The sequence below is a fragment of the Meles meles genome, chromosome 9 (assembly GCF_922984935.1).
Source record: "Meles meles chromosome 9, mMelMel3.1 paternal haplotype, whole genome shotgun sequence".
Classification (NCBI taxonomy): domain Eukaryota; kingdom Metazoa; phylum Chordata; class Mammalia; order Carnivora; family Mustelidae; genus Meles; species Meles meles.
This window is the reverse complement of record NC_060074.1, coordinates 104,705,661-104,721,523: the sequence shown is the minus strand read 5'-3', so window position 1 is coordinate 104,721,523 and position 15,863 is coordinate 104,705,661. Positions and strand designations below refer to the sequence as shown.

Below are 15,863 nucleotides of genomic sequence, written 5' to 3'. Positions count from 1 at the left end.
CTCCCTCTCCCATTCCCCCTGCTTGTGTTCCCCTCTTTCACTGTGTCTCTCTCTGTCAAATAAATAAATAAAATCTTAAAAAAAATTTTTTTTTTTGATGAATGACCAACTAAGCCTGCTGAATGACTCAGCAATTGATACAGGGGTGGGGGTTGGAGGGGGGGGTCTGTTTCTATCCCAATAATCAACTGTTTTCACCATTACTTAACACATTTGTTTCCCCCTGCATATCTACCCATTTACCCATCTTCCAACCCATCTATATCACAGTGATTTCATTCTTCATGTTTTCTAGAAAAAGTCATATACTACATTCATTTTAATGCTTGTCTATAATCAAAATTTGGGCTTGAGTTATCTATTCAAAGCCTGTCTTCCACATTTAGTACTCCTGTAAAATATTCTAAAACAGTAGCAGAGATACAAACACATTTACATACACAAATAGATGTATTAAGCTGAGAAAGCTTAGAAGGAGTACAATATAAGTACTGGGAAATTTAATAGACCTCATCAGTGATGTCAAGGAGATAGGATTTCGTTTCTTGTAAACCATGAAGATGGAATAATGCTAAAATGAGCACTACTGGACAGTAAAAATACTGTTCCTAGTAAAAACACATCATTAAGTCAAAAGAGAAAGTGGAAAAACAGACAACATACACATAAGTTCTATAAATCAGTAAGAAAAAACCCAATACTAATAGAAATACAGATAATGGGTAAGAATAGAAAGTTCAGAGGAAATATACGTAACATTTAAGAAAAAATATTCAATCTTGGCCATAATTAGAGAAATAGAAAAGTACTCTATATTAGGTTTTCATTTTTCAGCAATAAGACACTGCCAAGGATTACAACTTTGAATGCCATACCACAATGGCTTCAAGAATGTGGAAACAGGTACATATACAAAGCTCATGAGAATAAAAATTATACCCTCTCACTGTAGGACAACTGGGCAATATTTATCGAAATATAAAATGTAAATGACCACAGACCCAGCATTATTTTATATAGCATTATATACTAAGAAACAGTTCGCACAATATGAAATTTACCATCTTAAAAATGTATACTTCAGTGCACTTAAGTACATTCAGTATGTTGTATAACCATCAATAGTAAATGTCAGAATACTCACATCACCCCAAAAAAGAAATCCCATATCTATTAGCAGTCAGTCTCAGTAACCCCCCACCAACCAAAGCCCCTAGCAACACTAATCTACTTACTGTCTCTATGGATTTTATTATTTTGGATATTTCATATGAAGGGAACCATATAACAGGTGATCTTTTGTGTCTAATTTCTTTCATTTATTGTAATGTTTTCAAGGACCATCCACGTTGTGGCATTTAATAGTACCTCATTCCATTTTATAGCTGCCATTTAAGCCTTTTCTATCTTTTGTCTCATGAATGACACTGCTACGAACATTCACGAACAACTTTTGTCTGAACATGTCACTCAACTCTCTCCAGTGTATGTCCAGGATCGGTATTATTTGCTTAAGTGATAACTATCTATTTAACTTTTTAAGGAACTGCCAAATTTATTTCCATAGTGGGCTGCAATATTTTACATTACCACCACCTGTGTAAAAGGTTCCAATTTCCTTTTATCCTCATCAGTACCTGCTGTTGTCTTTTTAATGATATCCATCCTACTGGGTATGAAGTTGTATGTCATTCCTTTTAATTGATAAATTATATTCTACTGTAATAGATAAATTATACTCTACTGTATAGATATACAACTTGGTTTATCCATTCATCAGATGGTGGACATGAGTGTTTCCACTTTTTAGCTATTACGAATAATGCTGCTATGAACATCTGAGTACTAACTTTTGTATGTGGACACGTTTTCATGTTTGGGTACATATTGGGAGTGGGACTGCTTACAGTACCTTTTTTTATTACATCTTGAAAACAAGCATTTTTTGTAAGCCCTCTAATTTTATTCCTATATAAACGGGCCCTGAGATCATATCATTACCTATATTTAGTCATACACCATAATCTGCTGTGCCCAAAATTGCTCTACCAACTGAATTACTGTGCTGTATCTAAGAGTCTTCTATTGTTTGTAATGCAAACTGTGTGAATTTAAAATGTGGTATCTTACTAAATGTGATTAATACCTATCAAGTATTAATAGCTAATAGGGAGGTTCTGGTTCAAGATAGCAATGTAGGAGAATCCTAAACTCACCTCCCCCGATGAACATACTGAATCTAAAAGCTACATACGGAACTATTTCCTCTGAAAAAAAAAAACCCAAAACTAGATGAACTACTTCCTCCTACTGGGTGAAAGAGAAAAAACTCACGTCAAAGTGGTAAGGACAGGCCAAGACACAATCTCACCATAAACTCCACACCCAGCATGGTAACCACAATCAAGAGGGAACTCACAATACCATGTTTCTCCTTACAGAGCAAAGGGTTTGAACCACACATCTGGCACCCCAACTTTTAAGACCTGCACCTGAAAAATGAGCATCCAAAACCTCTAGCTTTGATAGTCAACTGGAGCCTGTGACCATAAGACTTCCAAACTAGAGTAAACTAAGAAACAGTTTTATGTGGAAGAGGCAGGCCTATTTGCTTGTGTTGAAGATTTGGCCTTGGGGGCAAGCTTCCAGTTTGGCACACATGTGAGAACTTACTTAGGCATTCTCCAGGGAAGGAAGATGGTTGGTACTGTCTTTGTACCCCCTTGCCCCACCAGGTTGTCCGTGTTGCTAAGAAAGGAGCTTGTGTCTGCTGCCCAGAGAACACACCCTTCAATGGTTTGGCTTTGAAGGCCAGAAGGGCTTGGGCTCACAGGTGAAAGGGGGACAGAAGCAAACAAAAAACAGATCTTAAATGCCTATCACTCCAGGGCTCCGAATGGAGGGAGCAGACAGAAAAGCCCACCTCCCAGTATTCCCCTAAAAGAGGCATATTTGCATACTTTAAAAGCTGCTGTGGAGGGTATTGCTTCCCTATCAGCCTGAATCTAGGTGCTCACTGAGATGCTCCCCTTTGAGACACTGACAGGTCCTGGCACACCTTAAACTACTGGGAGCCACTAAAAATAAAACGGGCACAAGCCAGGGCAGGGGTGAATGATAAGGTTCAATACAAGGTCGTTTCTTTGAGACTAGCAGAGGTGACTGATTTACCTAATGCATAGAAACAAACATGGAAAGTAAAGCAAAATGAAAAATCAGAGGAATACTTTCAAACAAAAGAAAAAGAGAAAGCATCAAAAAAAGACCTAATGAAATGAAGTAAGTGATTTACCTGATAAAGAGTTCAAAATAGGGGCGCCTGGGTGGCTCAGTGGTTAAAGCCTCTGCCTTCAGCTCAGGTCATGATCTCAGGGTCCTGAGATCGAGCCCCGCATCGGGCTCTCTGCTTGGCAGGGAGCCTGCTTCCCCCCCCCCCCTGCCTGCTTCTCTGCCTACTTGTGATCTTTGTCTGTCAAATAAATAAATAAAATCTTTTAATAAAACAAAAAAGAGTTCAAAATAATAATTATAAAGTTGCTCACCAAGCTTAAGAGAAGAATTGATGAACACAGTGAGAACTTCAACAAAGAGACAGAAAATATAAGAAAGTACCAAAAAGAAGTTACAGAACTGAAGAACACAAACAGATAAACTGAAACATACATTAAAGGGGTTCAACAGCAGATTTAAATCAAACAGAGGAAAGATCAGTGAATTCAAAGATAAGATAGCAGAACTCAACAATAAGAACAGCAAAAAGAAAAAAAAAACAATGAAAATGAGTACAGACAGCTCAAAGGACTCGTGTGACAAAATCTAGCCGTTCAGTATTCATATCATAGGGCTCCCAGGAGTAGAAAAGAGATAGAAATGAGCAAAAAACTTACCTGCAGGAATAATGGCTGAAAGCTATCCTAATCTGGGGAAGGAAATTGACAACCAGATCCAAAAATCTCAGAGAGGTTTTGAGAAGTTTCCAAGTAAGAGAAACCCAATGAGACCCACTGTAAGACACATTTTTTTCAAGGAGAGAATCTTAAAAGCAGCAAGAAGGAAACAACTTGTTACGTAAAAGGGAATCCTGTACGACTCTCAGATTTTTCAGCAGAAACTTTGCAGGCCAGAAGACAATGGCATATTTAAAGTGCTGAATGACGAAAAAAAATAAAACAAAACTGACAACCAAGAATACTCTATACAAAAAAAAAAAAAAAAAAGAATACTCTATACAGCAGAACTGCCCTTCAGAACTGAAGGAGTGATCAAGAGTTTTCCAGACAAGCAAAAGTTAAAGGAGTTCATCACCCCGGGTAAATGTTAAAGGTACTTCTTTAAACAGAAATGAAAGGGCACTAATTAGTAACAAAAAACCAGGAAAGTATAAATCTCACTGGTAAAAGTAAATATATAGTAGAATTCAAAATAACCTATTGTTATAAAGGTGGTGGTTTAATTACATATTAAGCCAGTATGAAGGTTAAAAGATAAAACCAGCAAAAATAACTATAACCACAATAACTTGTTAATGGATGCCCAAAGTAAAAAGATGTAAACTGTAGCATCAAAAACATAAAATGGTCAGAGGATAAAAAAGTAGAGGTTTAGGATGTGTTGAAACTTAAGCTGTTACCAACTTAAAAGAGGCTTAAAAATTTAAGTTGCTTTATGTAAGCTTCATGGTAATGACAAAGCAAAAACCTACAGTAAATACACAAATGGTAAAGAGAAAGCAATCTAACCATATCACTACCAAAAAAAAATCATCAAATTGCAAAGAAAATAAGACACATCTATCTGTATGCTACCCATAAGAGACTTACTTCATATATTAAGGATATACAGACAGAAGGTGATGGGATGGAAAATGATATTCCATGTGATGTGGGGAAAAAAGGCAGAAGGAAATGCATATAAAATTAAATTTTCTGGGACGCCTGGGTGGCTCAGTGGGTTAAAGCCTCTGCCTTCAGCTCAGGTCATGATCCCAGGGCCCTAGGATCCAGCCCCGCATTGGGCTCTCTGCTCAGCAGGGAGCCTGCTTCCTCATCTCTCTCTGCCTGCCTCTCTGTGATCTCTGTCTGTCAAACAAATAAATAAAATCTTTTTAAAAATTTTTTGAAATTTTCTTATAACCTGCAGCTCACTAACAAATACTTGAGGCAGGCAGAGTATGACATCCCTCCAGGAAACTCCAAACTGTCTTAATGTTAATGCTTTGCTAGATGGAAAAACAATCTTAGCTTGACTAGGCCTCCAGGATCCTGTCAGTCTTCTTTAGTCCATCAAAGTCCTTTTGGAAACTTCCCTTTGTCCGCCAACTCCAAAGTGTATAATCAGTTGTTCCTTACAATCCCAGGGTAGCAGTTATTTCTGCCCACAGATCCTGTCCCCGTGCTTTAATAAAACCACCTTTCTGCACCAGTAATGTCTTAAGAATTCTTCCTTGGCCATAATCTCCAAACCCCACGTTCAAACCACATCACATACAAATGAAAACCTAAAGAAAGCTTGGTAGCTATACTTACATAAGACAAAACAGACCTTAACGCAAAGACTACAATAAGAGACAAAGTTATTATATAAAGATAAATGGGTGAATTCAATAAGAAATAAAATTTGTAATTATTTATGCACCTAACAGAGCACATAAACATATAAAGCAAGTATTACCTTAAAGAAAGAAATAGACAGCAATACAATGATAGTGGGGGAATTTTTTTTTTTAAGATTTTATTTATTTGAGAGAGACCGAGATAGTGACAGCGGGAGCGGGGAGGAGAGGAACAAGCAGGCTCCCCACTGAGCAGGGAACACGGATCTGGGACTTGACTCAGGATCCTGGATCATGACCTAAGCCGAAGACAGATGACCTAACCGACTGAACCACCCAGGCGCCTGACAGTAGAGGACTTTACTATCTCACTTTCATCAGTAAGCAAATCATCCAGACAGAAAATCAGTAAGAAAATATCAGCCTTAAACAAGAAAGAGCAAGTGTTGGTGAGGATGTAGAGAAAAAGGAATACTGTTCCACTGTTAGTGGGAATGTAAACTGTTGCGGCCACTGTGGAAAACAGTATGGAGGTTCCTCAAAAAATTAAAAACAATTCCTATATGATCCAGCAATTCCACTCTGGTATTTATCCAAAGGAAGCAAAACCACTAATTTGAAAAGATATCTGCATCCCTGTGAACACTGAAGCATTACTTTACAATAGCCAAGATACAGAAGCAACCTAAATGTCCACTGATGAATGGATAAAAAAGATGGGGTATGTTTACACATGCACACACATGTGTGCACACACACAGGAATATTACTGAGCCATAAAAAAGAAGGGAATCTTGTCATTTGTGACAACTTCTGTGGACTTTTGAGGGCATTATGCTAAATAAATCAGACAGGGAAAAACAAATACAATTATGATCTCACTTACAAGTGGAACCTAAAAACCCCAAACCAAAACCAAAACCCTACCAAAATACTGAACTCCTATATACAGAGAAAAGTGGCTGCCAGAGGTGGTGCACAGGGCAGGTGCGAAATGGTAAAGGCAGTCATACAGTACAAATTTTATATTAATGACAGTTACTATATTGTACATTTGAAAGTTGCTAAGAGAACAGATCTTTAAAGTTCATCACAAGGAAAAAATTATAACTATGTGGGTGAATGGTGACTATACTTATTGTGGTGATCATTTCATAATATATACAAACATTGAATCATTATGTTCTATACCTAAAACTAATAAAATGTTACATGTTAATTATATCTAAATAAAAGAAGAAATAGTTGTTAGGGATGAGCACTTTATCATCAACTCTATCAAACTCTGAAGGAATTTCAATTTAGGCCTGAAGTTCTGTTTAGTCTTCTCAAAATTAACTGCTCATTCTTTTCCCTTCATAGAGTCTATTGTTAGATCTTCAAAATGTCTCACACTTGTAAGTTAATTTTGTATCTTCCAAAATGTAGTATTTAAAAAAATAAGGAGGTTATGTGATTGCCTGATAAAACCTGTTTTATTATTAAAATATTCTGTGCTTGTCTTATTTGTTGCTCCTATTAATGTTGAAGCATTGTCTTCTGTAGCTCTATTTATCCTAACCTAACCAATGAGTTTTCATTGTGACAATCATATTTTTAATTTCCAAAATCTTTCATTGCTCCTTTTGCATGGATACAATACCCTGTCTAATCATGCCAATGTAAATTAGAATCCTTTTCATTTGTTTGCTGATAAATTAATATTTATCAAGTATTTACTATGCTTCAATCATGTTCTAAGTGCTCTCCATGTAAAAATTCACATCATCTCCACATTAACTAAGAATGGCACTACTTCTATTTTTATAAATTTTTACAAATATTTTATAAATATTTCCATTATTTCTATTTTACATATTTCCCATTTCCATAAGTGTAAAATTTGCTGACTTCAGTGGTTCCCTTTCTGTAGGCTTTCCTCAGATAGTTGGTATCTATTTTGTTGAGTGCTTATTTTTAAGGCTAAAATTCCTGCAAAGCTCCTTTATGAAATGTTTACGTGTCTGCCTACTTGTGGAGAAGAGACAGGATATACAGCTTGACTCTAGTAGTTGGTGAAAGACAGACTGTGCTGCCAGTTGGATATTATAGTTAGCTAGTCTCCTGGGCAAAGGGCATTTTTTTTTTTTTTTTTCATTTCACTGGGTGTCACCAGTCCTTTGGGACACTGACTTGCCTCTCTAATTCAAGCACTCGCACATGGTACACTTAGGGGTAAATATTACTAATTGTTTACCACATGGCCTGTGGGTAGGGAATGAGCTGACCCACCTCCCTGCTTCTAAGCAGACCTCCTCCCAACAATCCCCTGAAGTCTCCACGGCCTCCCTACCCTGCTCCCCAACCACACCTTGCTCACCACTGAATTAGGAACACCCCTGGAACTCCACCCATTCACTAACTTTATGATCTTGAACAAGGTATTTCACTTCTCCATACCTTCGGGTTTTTTTTTTTTTTTAAGATTTTATTTATTTGACAGAGAGCACAAGCAGAGGGAGCAGCAGGCAGAGAGAGGGAGAAGCAGGCTCCCCACTGAGCCAGGAGCGGGATGCAGGACCCCAGGATCATGACCTGAGCCAAAGGCAGATGCTTAACCAACGGAGTCACCCAGGCGCCCCCACAGTAAGTTGAATACATGCTAGTAATGTACACTCAGTTTGCCATCTTGCTACAGAAACATTATGCTTTTCAAAATAGAATGCTTAAATATTTTTAAATAACATAAACACAGCATTTCAAAATGTGTGAAAGCCTACCTTAAAGCAATCCATGGAACAATGTCTCTCCCTCTCTCCCTCTCTCTCACACACACACACAAATAAATGAAATGAAAATGAAAAATGAAATGAAATGAAATTAAACAAGACAGTAAGGGAACCAGAAGTAGGGCATCTACTTGAAATTGGATAACAAAGATACTTTTTGCCTTGCTTTCTATGCCAGGAGGCTCCCATCTCCCAAAATCTTCAGTTTGCAATTCTATATGCCACTGGCCACACTGTAACCAGGGTGGTATGTCTAAAATAAAAATCTTATGTAACTTGTATAAATAAATCTTCAGGTGAATAAAATCTTACAGATTAAAAAGTATTCCATGATCTGGCATACCAAACTTCATCTTAGGCCCACTTTTTCCCCTTGCTCTATATTCCACTGATTATTAAAATTTTCTTTCTGGTCCTCAAATTCAACATTCCTCATTCCTCACTCTGGACCATTACACATGATGCTGATTCTCTCTGAAACACTTTTCTGCACCCAAAATCTGTCATTCCCTCCTAAAATGGAACATGGTTAAAAGAGACCAGAAACAAAAATCCAACATTCAGCAGACTACCAAAAGAGGTTTATACCATAGGTGGTAAAAGCTTAACGAAGATATGACAGTAAAGCAAATGAAATATAAAATATGAGATACACTGAGATATGTGAAATAAAAGCAAGCATTTTAGCAATCATATTGTCCTAAAATGCAGCTTGTTGAAATAAGAGTCATCCTCTATGTGACTTTTCCTATAGTTTCTCAAACCCAATAAATTCAAGGATTTTGTGTAAAAGAATCTCCAAAAAACAGACCAAGCTATTTGGTATGAATTATCTCTTACTTCAATAATCTTAGTTAGCCTATTGGGTTAGAGCAGTGATTTTCAAAACATGGTTCCTTGGATTAGCAGCATTATTATAAGTGGAATTTTTCTGCAGTGAAAATTATTGAGCTTCATTCACACCGGACTTCCTGAATCAAGAACTCTAGGCTTAGGGCCCAGAAATCTGTTTTAAGACTTATCCAGGTGGTTCTGATATAAGTTAGGTTTGAAAGCCACAAGGTTAGGCAATACAGAAACAGTAGTAAACAGTAAAAGATCCTAACCACAACACAAAGTATCAGAATGAAACTGTAGAAAGAACAAGTCAACAATAGTTGATAATCGACTCTCTGTCCCACACTAATGGACACTAAGTCATTTTAGGGACAAAACTCCAGAAAACAAAAAAATAAATGCACACAAATAATATAATTGGAGGGTTCCAATGAATACTGTACTGATAAAGACCAATAAGGAAGAGCCACCTTTAAGTGCTTATAAAGAAATTATGTATAACTGTAACCACATTACTCATTATCTTGCTCACTCAATAAAAATTCACTGAATACTACTATTAAACCATACATTATACTAAAAGCTAAAGCTGTGATAAATAGGTTTTAATGAAAACAAGAAATTTTGAAAAGCCAAAGCTTTTAAATAATTTTGTTTGTTGTACTAGAACTCATTAGCCAGGAAGATTGTAAGGAAAAGGATAACCTACTATGAGTCCATATTTTAATGTACAAGAATAAAACATTTGGAGCTTTTTTAGTTTACCAACTGTTAAGTCCAATTAAATTAATTCCAATGTTTATGTGCCTAAGGGAATATTAGCTCTGATCTTTAAAACCATTATACACACACACATACACACAACACACTACAAAAATACCTAACACATATATTACAGGGGCACCTGGGTGGCTCAGTCAGTTAAGTGTCTGCCTTCTGCTCAGATCATGATCTCAGGGTCCTGAAATTAAGTCCCGCACTGGGCTCTCTGCTCAGTGGAGAGTCTGATTCTCCCTCTATCTCCATCTCTCTGTGTTCTCTCTCCTTCTCTTGCTCTCTCTCAAATAAATAAAATCTTTTTTTAAAAATACATACATATATACGGGTATATATTAACTAAACAAACTATGAAATGAAAAAACTCTCAACTAAGGACTGACAAGGATTAATTCTTACAGAACATAACCAAATTCCTTTTGATCCATGCCTGCAATTTTTTTAAAACTTTTTATTTATTTGACAGAGAGAGACCACAAGTAGGCAGAGAGTCAGGCAGAAAGACAGGGGGAAGCAGGCTCCCTGCTGAGCAGAGAGTATGACGTGGGGCTCAATCCCAGGACCCTGGGATCATGACCTGAGCCAAAGGCAGAGGCTTTAACTCACTGAGCCACCCAGGCGCCCCTATGCTGGCAATTTTATTGCACAGATACCTCCTCTCCTCAACATGTTCATTTTTGTAAGTCCTGTGCATCTATATATTGTCATCTCTTGAAAAGCAATATTTTGTAGTAGCAAGAGTATACGCTTTGGAGCCAGATACAAGTTCAAATCCTTTCTCAGCTACTTAATTATATATGTCATTATTTTGTAAGCCTCAATTTTTTATCCTAAAAATATTTTAATGATAAATTCATAAAGTTAAGAATTTGGCTTACAAACAAGTCCATAATAGATGTTTTATAAATGTTAGCCCCTCACTTCCTTCCCTTTTTCAGAATGGCATCCCTCTGTCAGTCCATCAATTATCCTCAGTCTTGATGGTGTATTTTCATACTGACAATAAGAAACAGGACATTACTTACAACATTTGTGCTATCTACAGGCCCTTCCATGGCATTTTGGCATTTCACAGATTCTTCTGAATATTTAAATGCTGAAATTGTAGTACCGTGGAAAAGACCAATATGGGGAGCTTTGAGACCCACAACTAGTTTCATTAATGGCAGCAAGTAACCTGGGCTTTATCCCACTGGATTGGGATAATTTCTCATGAAAACTAGGGTGTTAGACAAGATAATTTCTAAGGCTTCTTCTGGATCTTTGAAATTTTAATTCTAAATTTTGGCGAAGAATTATTTTAGTTCATTAACAATTGGACTCTTGGGCCTAGGAATATATCTCATTTGGGAAGGAAAGCTCAAGACAGAAATATAAGACAAAATAAGCAAAAGCAGGAGACTGGAAAAAGATCAACCTAGCTAAAAATACCTCTTGCTTCCCCATATTCATCCTGCTGTAATTGCCTTAGAATAAAAATGTCTTACTGTATACAAACGTACATAACAGGACTTCATATCTCTTACAATATATGTGATGTCAGTATTAGCTCTTCTAGAATATTGTGTCAGGAGTGATGGTTTTTTCACACTCACCGCAGACAATGGTGATAAGGAGCCACTCTTTCTCCTTTGTTGTCTTATCACTACTCTGATCAATCTACAGACAGACTTCCAGCTAGAGGGTTGGACCTAGAACTGTCAGCAAGATAATCTAAGAATTATTTATTTATTTTTTAGCTCAACATTCCACAAAGGGAGGGATAGCAGACACCTCTAGGGAATTTGCCGGGCTCACAATTTATCTTTCTGGGAAAGGTTGCATTACGGATGTTTCTACTCACTTCCATTTACACATGTATTTTTTATCAAGAAATAATACTCCTCCTCTAGGCTCCTGTAGAAGCTCCAGTCTCTGGTGAAGGTATCAACTTTGAGAAAAAGTTTGTTTTCATTTGAGTTCAGTACAAAAGGACTTCCTTGCACTGAGACTAGCTGGCTCTTGCTCTCTTTTAGCCACATCATCCCTCAGTTTTTCATACAAAAACAGTAAATGATGCCAAGAAAAAGTAATATATAACATCTCGTATTTACTTCCCATTAACCAATCAGAAATCTAAGATTCTGACTATGACAGAGACAGAACAAGAGATAGAAACTCGACTTTTCACATAAGAGTTATTTTATTTTCTATAGCCATTTTATTAATATGCCTTTACAAACTCATTCCTAAAGCACTGATCTCAATCTTCTGAACTATATATACAAAAAATCTCCTCCAAAATAGTCACTCTCCTGTATTAATCAAAAGAATACCATATTCTTTTGTAAAAGACCCTATCTGTATAAGCATATACATTTTCAAAGAATTTAACATTTCTATTATTCATCACACACTATCTTCTATTTCTACAATGTGATTTTTTTCCAACAAAAAGAATGGTGATTGGAACTATTAAAGAATTAGTAACAATCTAAGTAACTTAATGTCTAAGAAATGTAGAGCTGTGAAATTTAATCTCTATCTCATTTGGGAGGATGTCCTTTGAGTCTTCCTACTTGGAAAATTTACATTTAACAAATTAAGAATTTTAGTTACAAACAGATTGACATGAATGCCACAAAAAGCTGATTGTATTTTAATGGAGGCTCATTTATGTAAGACTAAGATACATTAACATTTTTAAAATATTTTACTTCAATATTTTAATACTGCATTAATATTTTAACCTTTATGCCCAGTTTTCTCTTTCAGTCAAGTACCATGAGTTAGCTTTACATTTCAGTTGTCTGAGACACATAAATAAAAAAACTGGCACTAGATTTATAGACTGACATAATTACAAAAACCTTAAGGAAAAATCTTTACAAATTAAAACATCAAGAAAATGAGAAACAAAGGCAAAAGAATCACCTCCAATCATTCTAATTAAATCCTTTAAAAAAAACCTTACTAATCAGATTAGTAAACATCATAAAGCAGAAAGGACTTTATATTATGAACAGAGAGAAAAAGTGAAATGAAACAAAATACAACAACTTAAACTTACTGGGTTGTCTGTGGAATCGTCAGCCAACTGTAAACCAAAATAGTCACGCTCAGTCAAATCAAGATGCTTGAAGACTATATCCAACAGAACTTGCCCCTGATCATGTTTCTAGAAGAAAAATAAAAGGAAATCAACACTGGTAGGCAATACGCTTTCAGATTTTTGAGCTCCTGAACTTTTTGTATCTTCTATTAAACTGGCAACTATTTCTAAAACAATGACTTGATTCAGGATAAAGAGTTTACGTGTTAACTTATTACTTAAAAATCAGTCTGATTTGAGGAGCCTGGCTGGCTGAGTCAATAGAGTATGCAACTCTGATATCTGGGCCATAAGTTTGAGCCCCACATTAAATGTAGAGATTACTAAAAAAACAAACTTAAAAAAAAAAAGTCTAACTTTACTTCAGATGGCTCAAAGAGCAATATAATAAGTATGATGACATTGGGGTGCCTGCCTGGTTGGCTTAGTCAGTTAAGCATCTGACTCTTGACTTGACTCAGGTCATGGTCACGGGGTCGTGTGACTGAGTGCCGCTTTAGGCTCCGTCTGGTGTGGAGTCTGCTTAAGATTTTCTTTCTCCCTCTTCCTTTCTCTCCCCCATTCTCTAAAATAATAATAATGATGAATAAATTAAATAAATAAATAAGATGTCATTAAAGAAAACCTTTGATTGAAATGGCTTCTGCTTTCAGGCTATTATCACGGTATTTTTCAAACTGTATATTGTCACATTAACTCATGCATATCTTCATCATTTGTCTTACTGTTTTTACTCTTCCATTTAAATTGTGACTGGAAAGTGATGCATTCCTGGTATTAACTGTCTTTGTAGGCTGTTAACAAGATGGTCATAGCAATTTCAAAATTCATACCAATACATGAAAATGTACAAACAACCTTTCCTTCATGTTGTACTGGCCAGACTGGGTCAAAAAAGCTACTTGCAAAATTCACTGGTGGCAGAAAACATGTGCTTCAAAGAGTGCTTCACAATGGTGGCTGTCATTCGAATACCATGTAAGTATTTTTCATATGGACACAACTTATCTCTCCCACCCCTCTCCCATTCTCATTAAATTAGTCCAGGATGACTATCACCACTACTATTCAACATAGGACTAGAAGGCCTATAGCCTCAGCAATCAGACAATAAGAAGAAATAAAAGGCATCCAAATCCGCAAAGAAGAAGTCAAACTCTCATTCTTTGCAGATTATATGATACTTTATGTGAAAAACCGAAAAGACTCCACCCCAAAACTGCTAGAACTCATACAGAAATTCAGTAAAGTGTCAGGATAGAAAATCAATGCACAGAAATCAGTTGCATTTCTATACACCACCAACAAGACAGAAGAAAGAAATTAAGGAGTCAGTCCCATTTACAATGGCACCCAAAACCGTAAGATACCTAAGAATAAATCTAACCAAAGAGGCAAAGAATCTGTACTCAGAAACCTATAGAATACTCATGCAAGAAACTGAAGAAGACACATATTGTTAAAACGTCTATGCTACCTAGAGCAATCTATATATTTAATGCAATCCCTATCAAAATACCATCAACTTTTTTCACAGAAACGGAACAAATAATCCTAAAATTTGTATGGAATTAGAAAGACCCCGAATAGCTAGAGGAATATTGAAAAAGAAAAGCAAAACTGGAGGCATCACAATTCCGGACTTCAGGCTCTATTACAAAGCTGTCATCATCAAGACAATATGGTACTGGCACAAAAACAGACACATAGATCGATGGAACAGAATAGAGAGCCCAGAAATGGACCCTCAACTCTATGGTCAAATAATCTTTGACAACGCAGGAAAGAATGTCCCCTGGAAAAAAAGACAGTTTCTTCAACAAATGGTGTTGGGAAAATTGAACAGCTACATGCAGAAGAATGAAACTGGATCATTTCCTTACACCACACACAAAAAAAGACTCAAAATGGATGAGAGACCTCAATGTGAGACAGGAATCCATCAAAGTCCTTGAGAACACAGGCAGCAACCTCTTTGATCTCAGACACAGCAACTTCCTAGAAACATTGCCAAAGGCAAGGGAAGCGAGGGTAAAAATGAACTACTGGGACTTCATCAAGATAAAAAGCTTTTGCAGAGCAAAGGAAACAGTCAACAAAACCAAAAGACAACTGAGGGAATGGGAGGAGATATTTGCAAATGACATATCAGATAAAGGGCTAGTATCTAAAACTTGTAAAGAAATCAAACTCAACAACACCCAAAGAACAAACAGTCCATTCAAGAAATGGGCAGAAGACATGAACAGACATTTCTCCGACGAAGATGCCAAATGGCCAACAGACACATGGAAAAGTGCTCAATATCACTCAGCATCAGGGAAATACAAATCAAAACTACAATGAGATACCACCTCACAGCAGTCAGAATGGCTAAAATTAACAAGTCAGGAAACAATAGATGTAGGCAAGGATGCAGAGTAAGGAGAACCCTTCTACACTGTTGGTGGGAATGCAAGCTGGTACAGCCACTCTGGAAAACAGTATGGAGGTTCCTCAACAAGTTGAAAATAGAGCTCCCTTATGACTCAGCAATTGCAGTACTGGGTATTTACCCAAATACAAATGTAGTGAAAAGAAGGGCCATATGCGGGGCGCCTGGGTGGCTCAGTGGGTTGAAGCTTCTGCCTTTGGCTCAGATCATGATCCAGGGGTCCTGGGATTGAGTCTCACATCGGGCTCTCTGCTCAGCGGGGAGCCTGCCTCTTCCCCTCTCTCTCTGCCTGCCTCTCTGTCTACTTGTGATTTCTGTCTGTCAAATAATAAGTAAAATCTTTAAAAAAAAAAAAAGGGGGCCATATGCACCCCAATGTCTATAGCAGCAACGTCCACAATAGCC

General features: G+C 36.8%; 1 protein-coding gene across 3 annotated transcripts in view; it reads right to left on the bottom strand.

Moving 5' to 3' along the window:
* PTPN4 (protein tyrosine phosphatase non-receptor type 4) overlaps positions 1-15,863 on the bottom strand; it is a 223,384-nt gene that overhangs the window by 126,206 nt on the left and 81,315 nt on the right. For all 3 annotated transcript variants that reach the window (XM_046018960.1, XM_046018962.1, XM_046018961.1), the window contains exon 3: positions 12,983-13,090. In XM_046018960.1, coding sequence (XP_045874916.1) covers positions 12,983-13,090 — 108 coding nt within the window. The remainder of the gene's footprint in view (positions 1-12,982; positions 13,091-15,863) is intronic.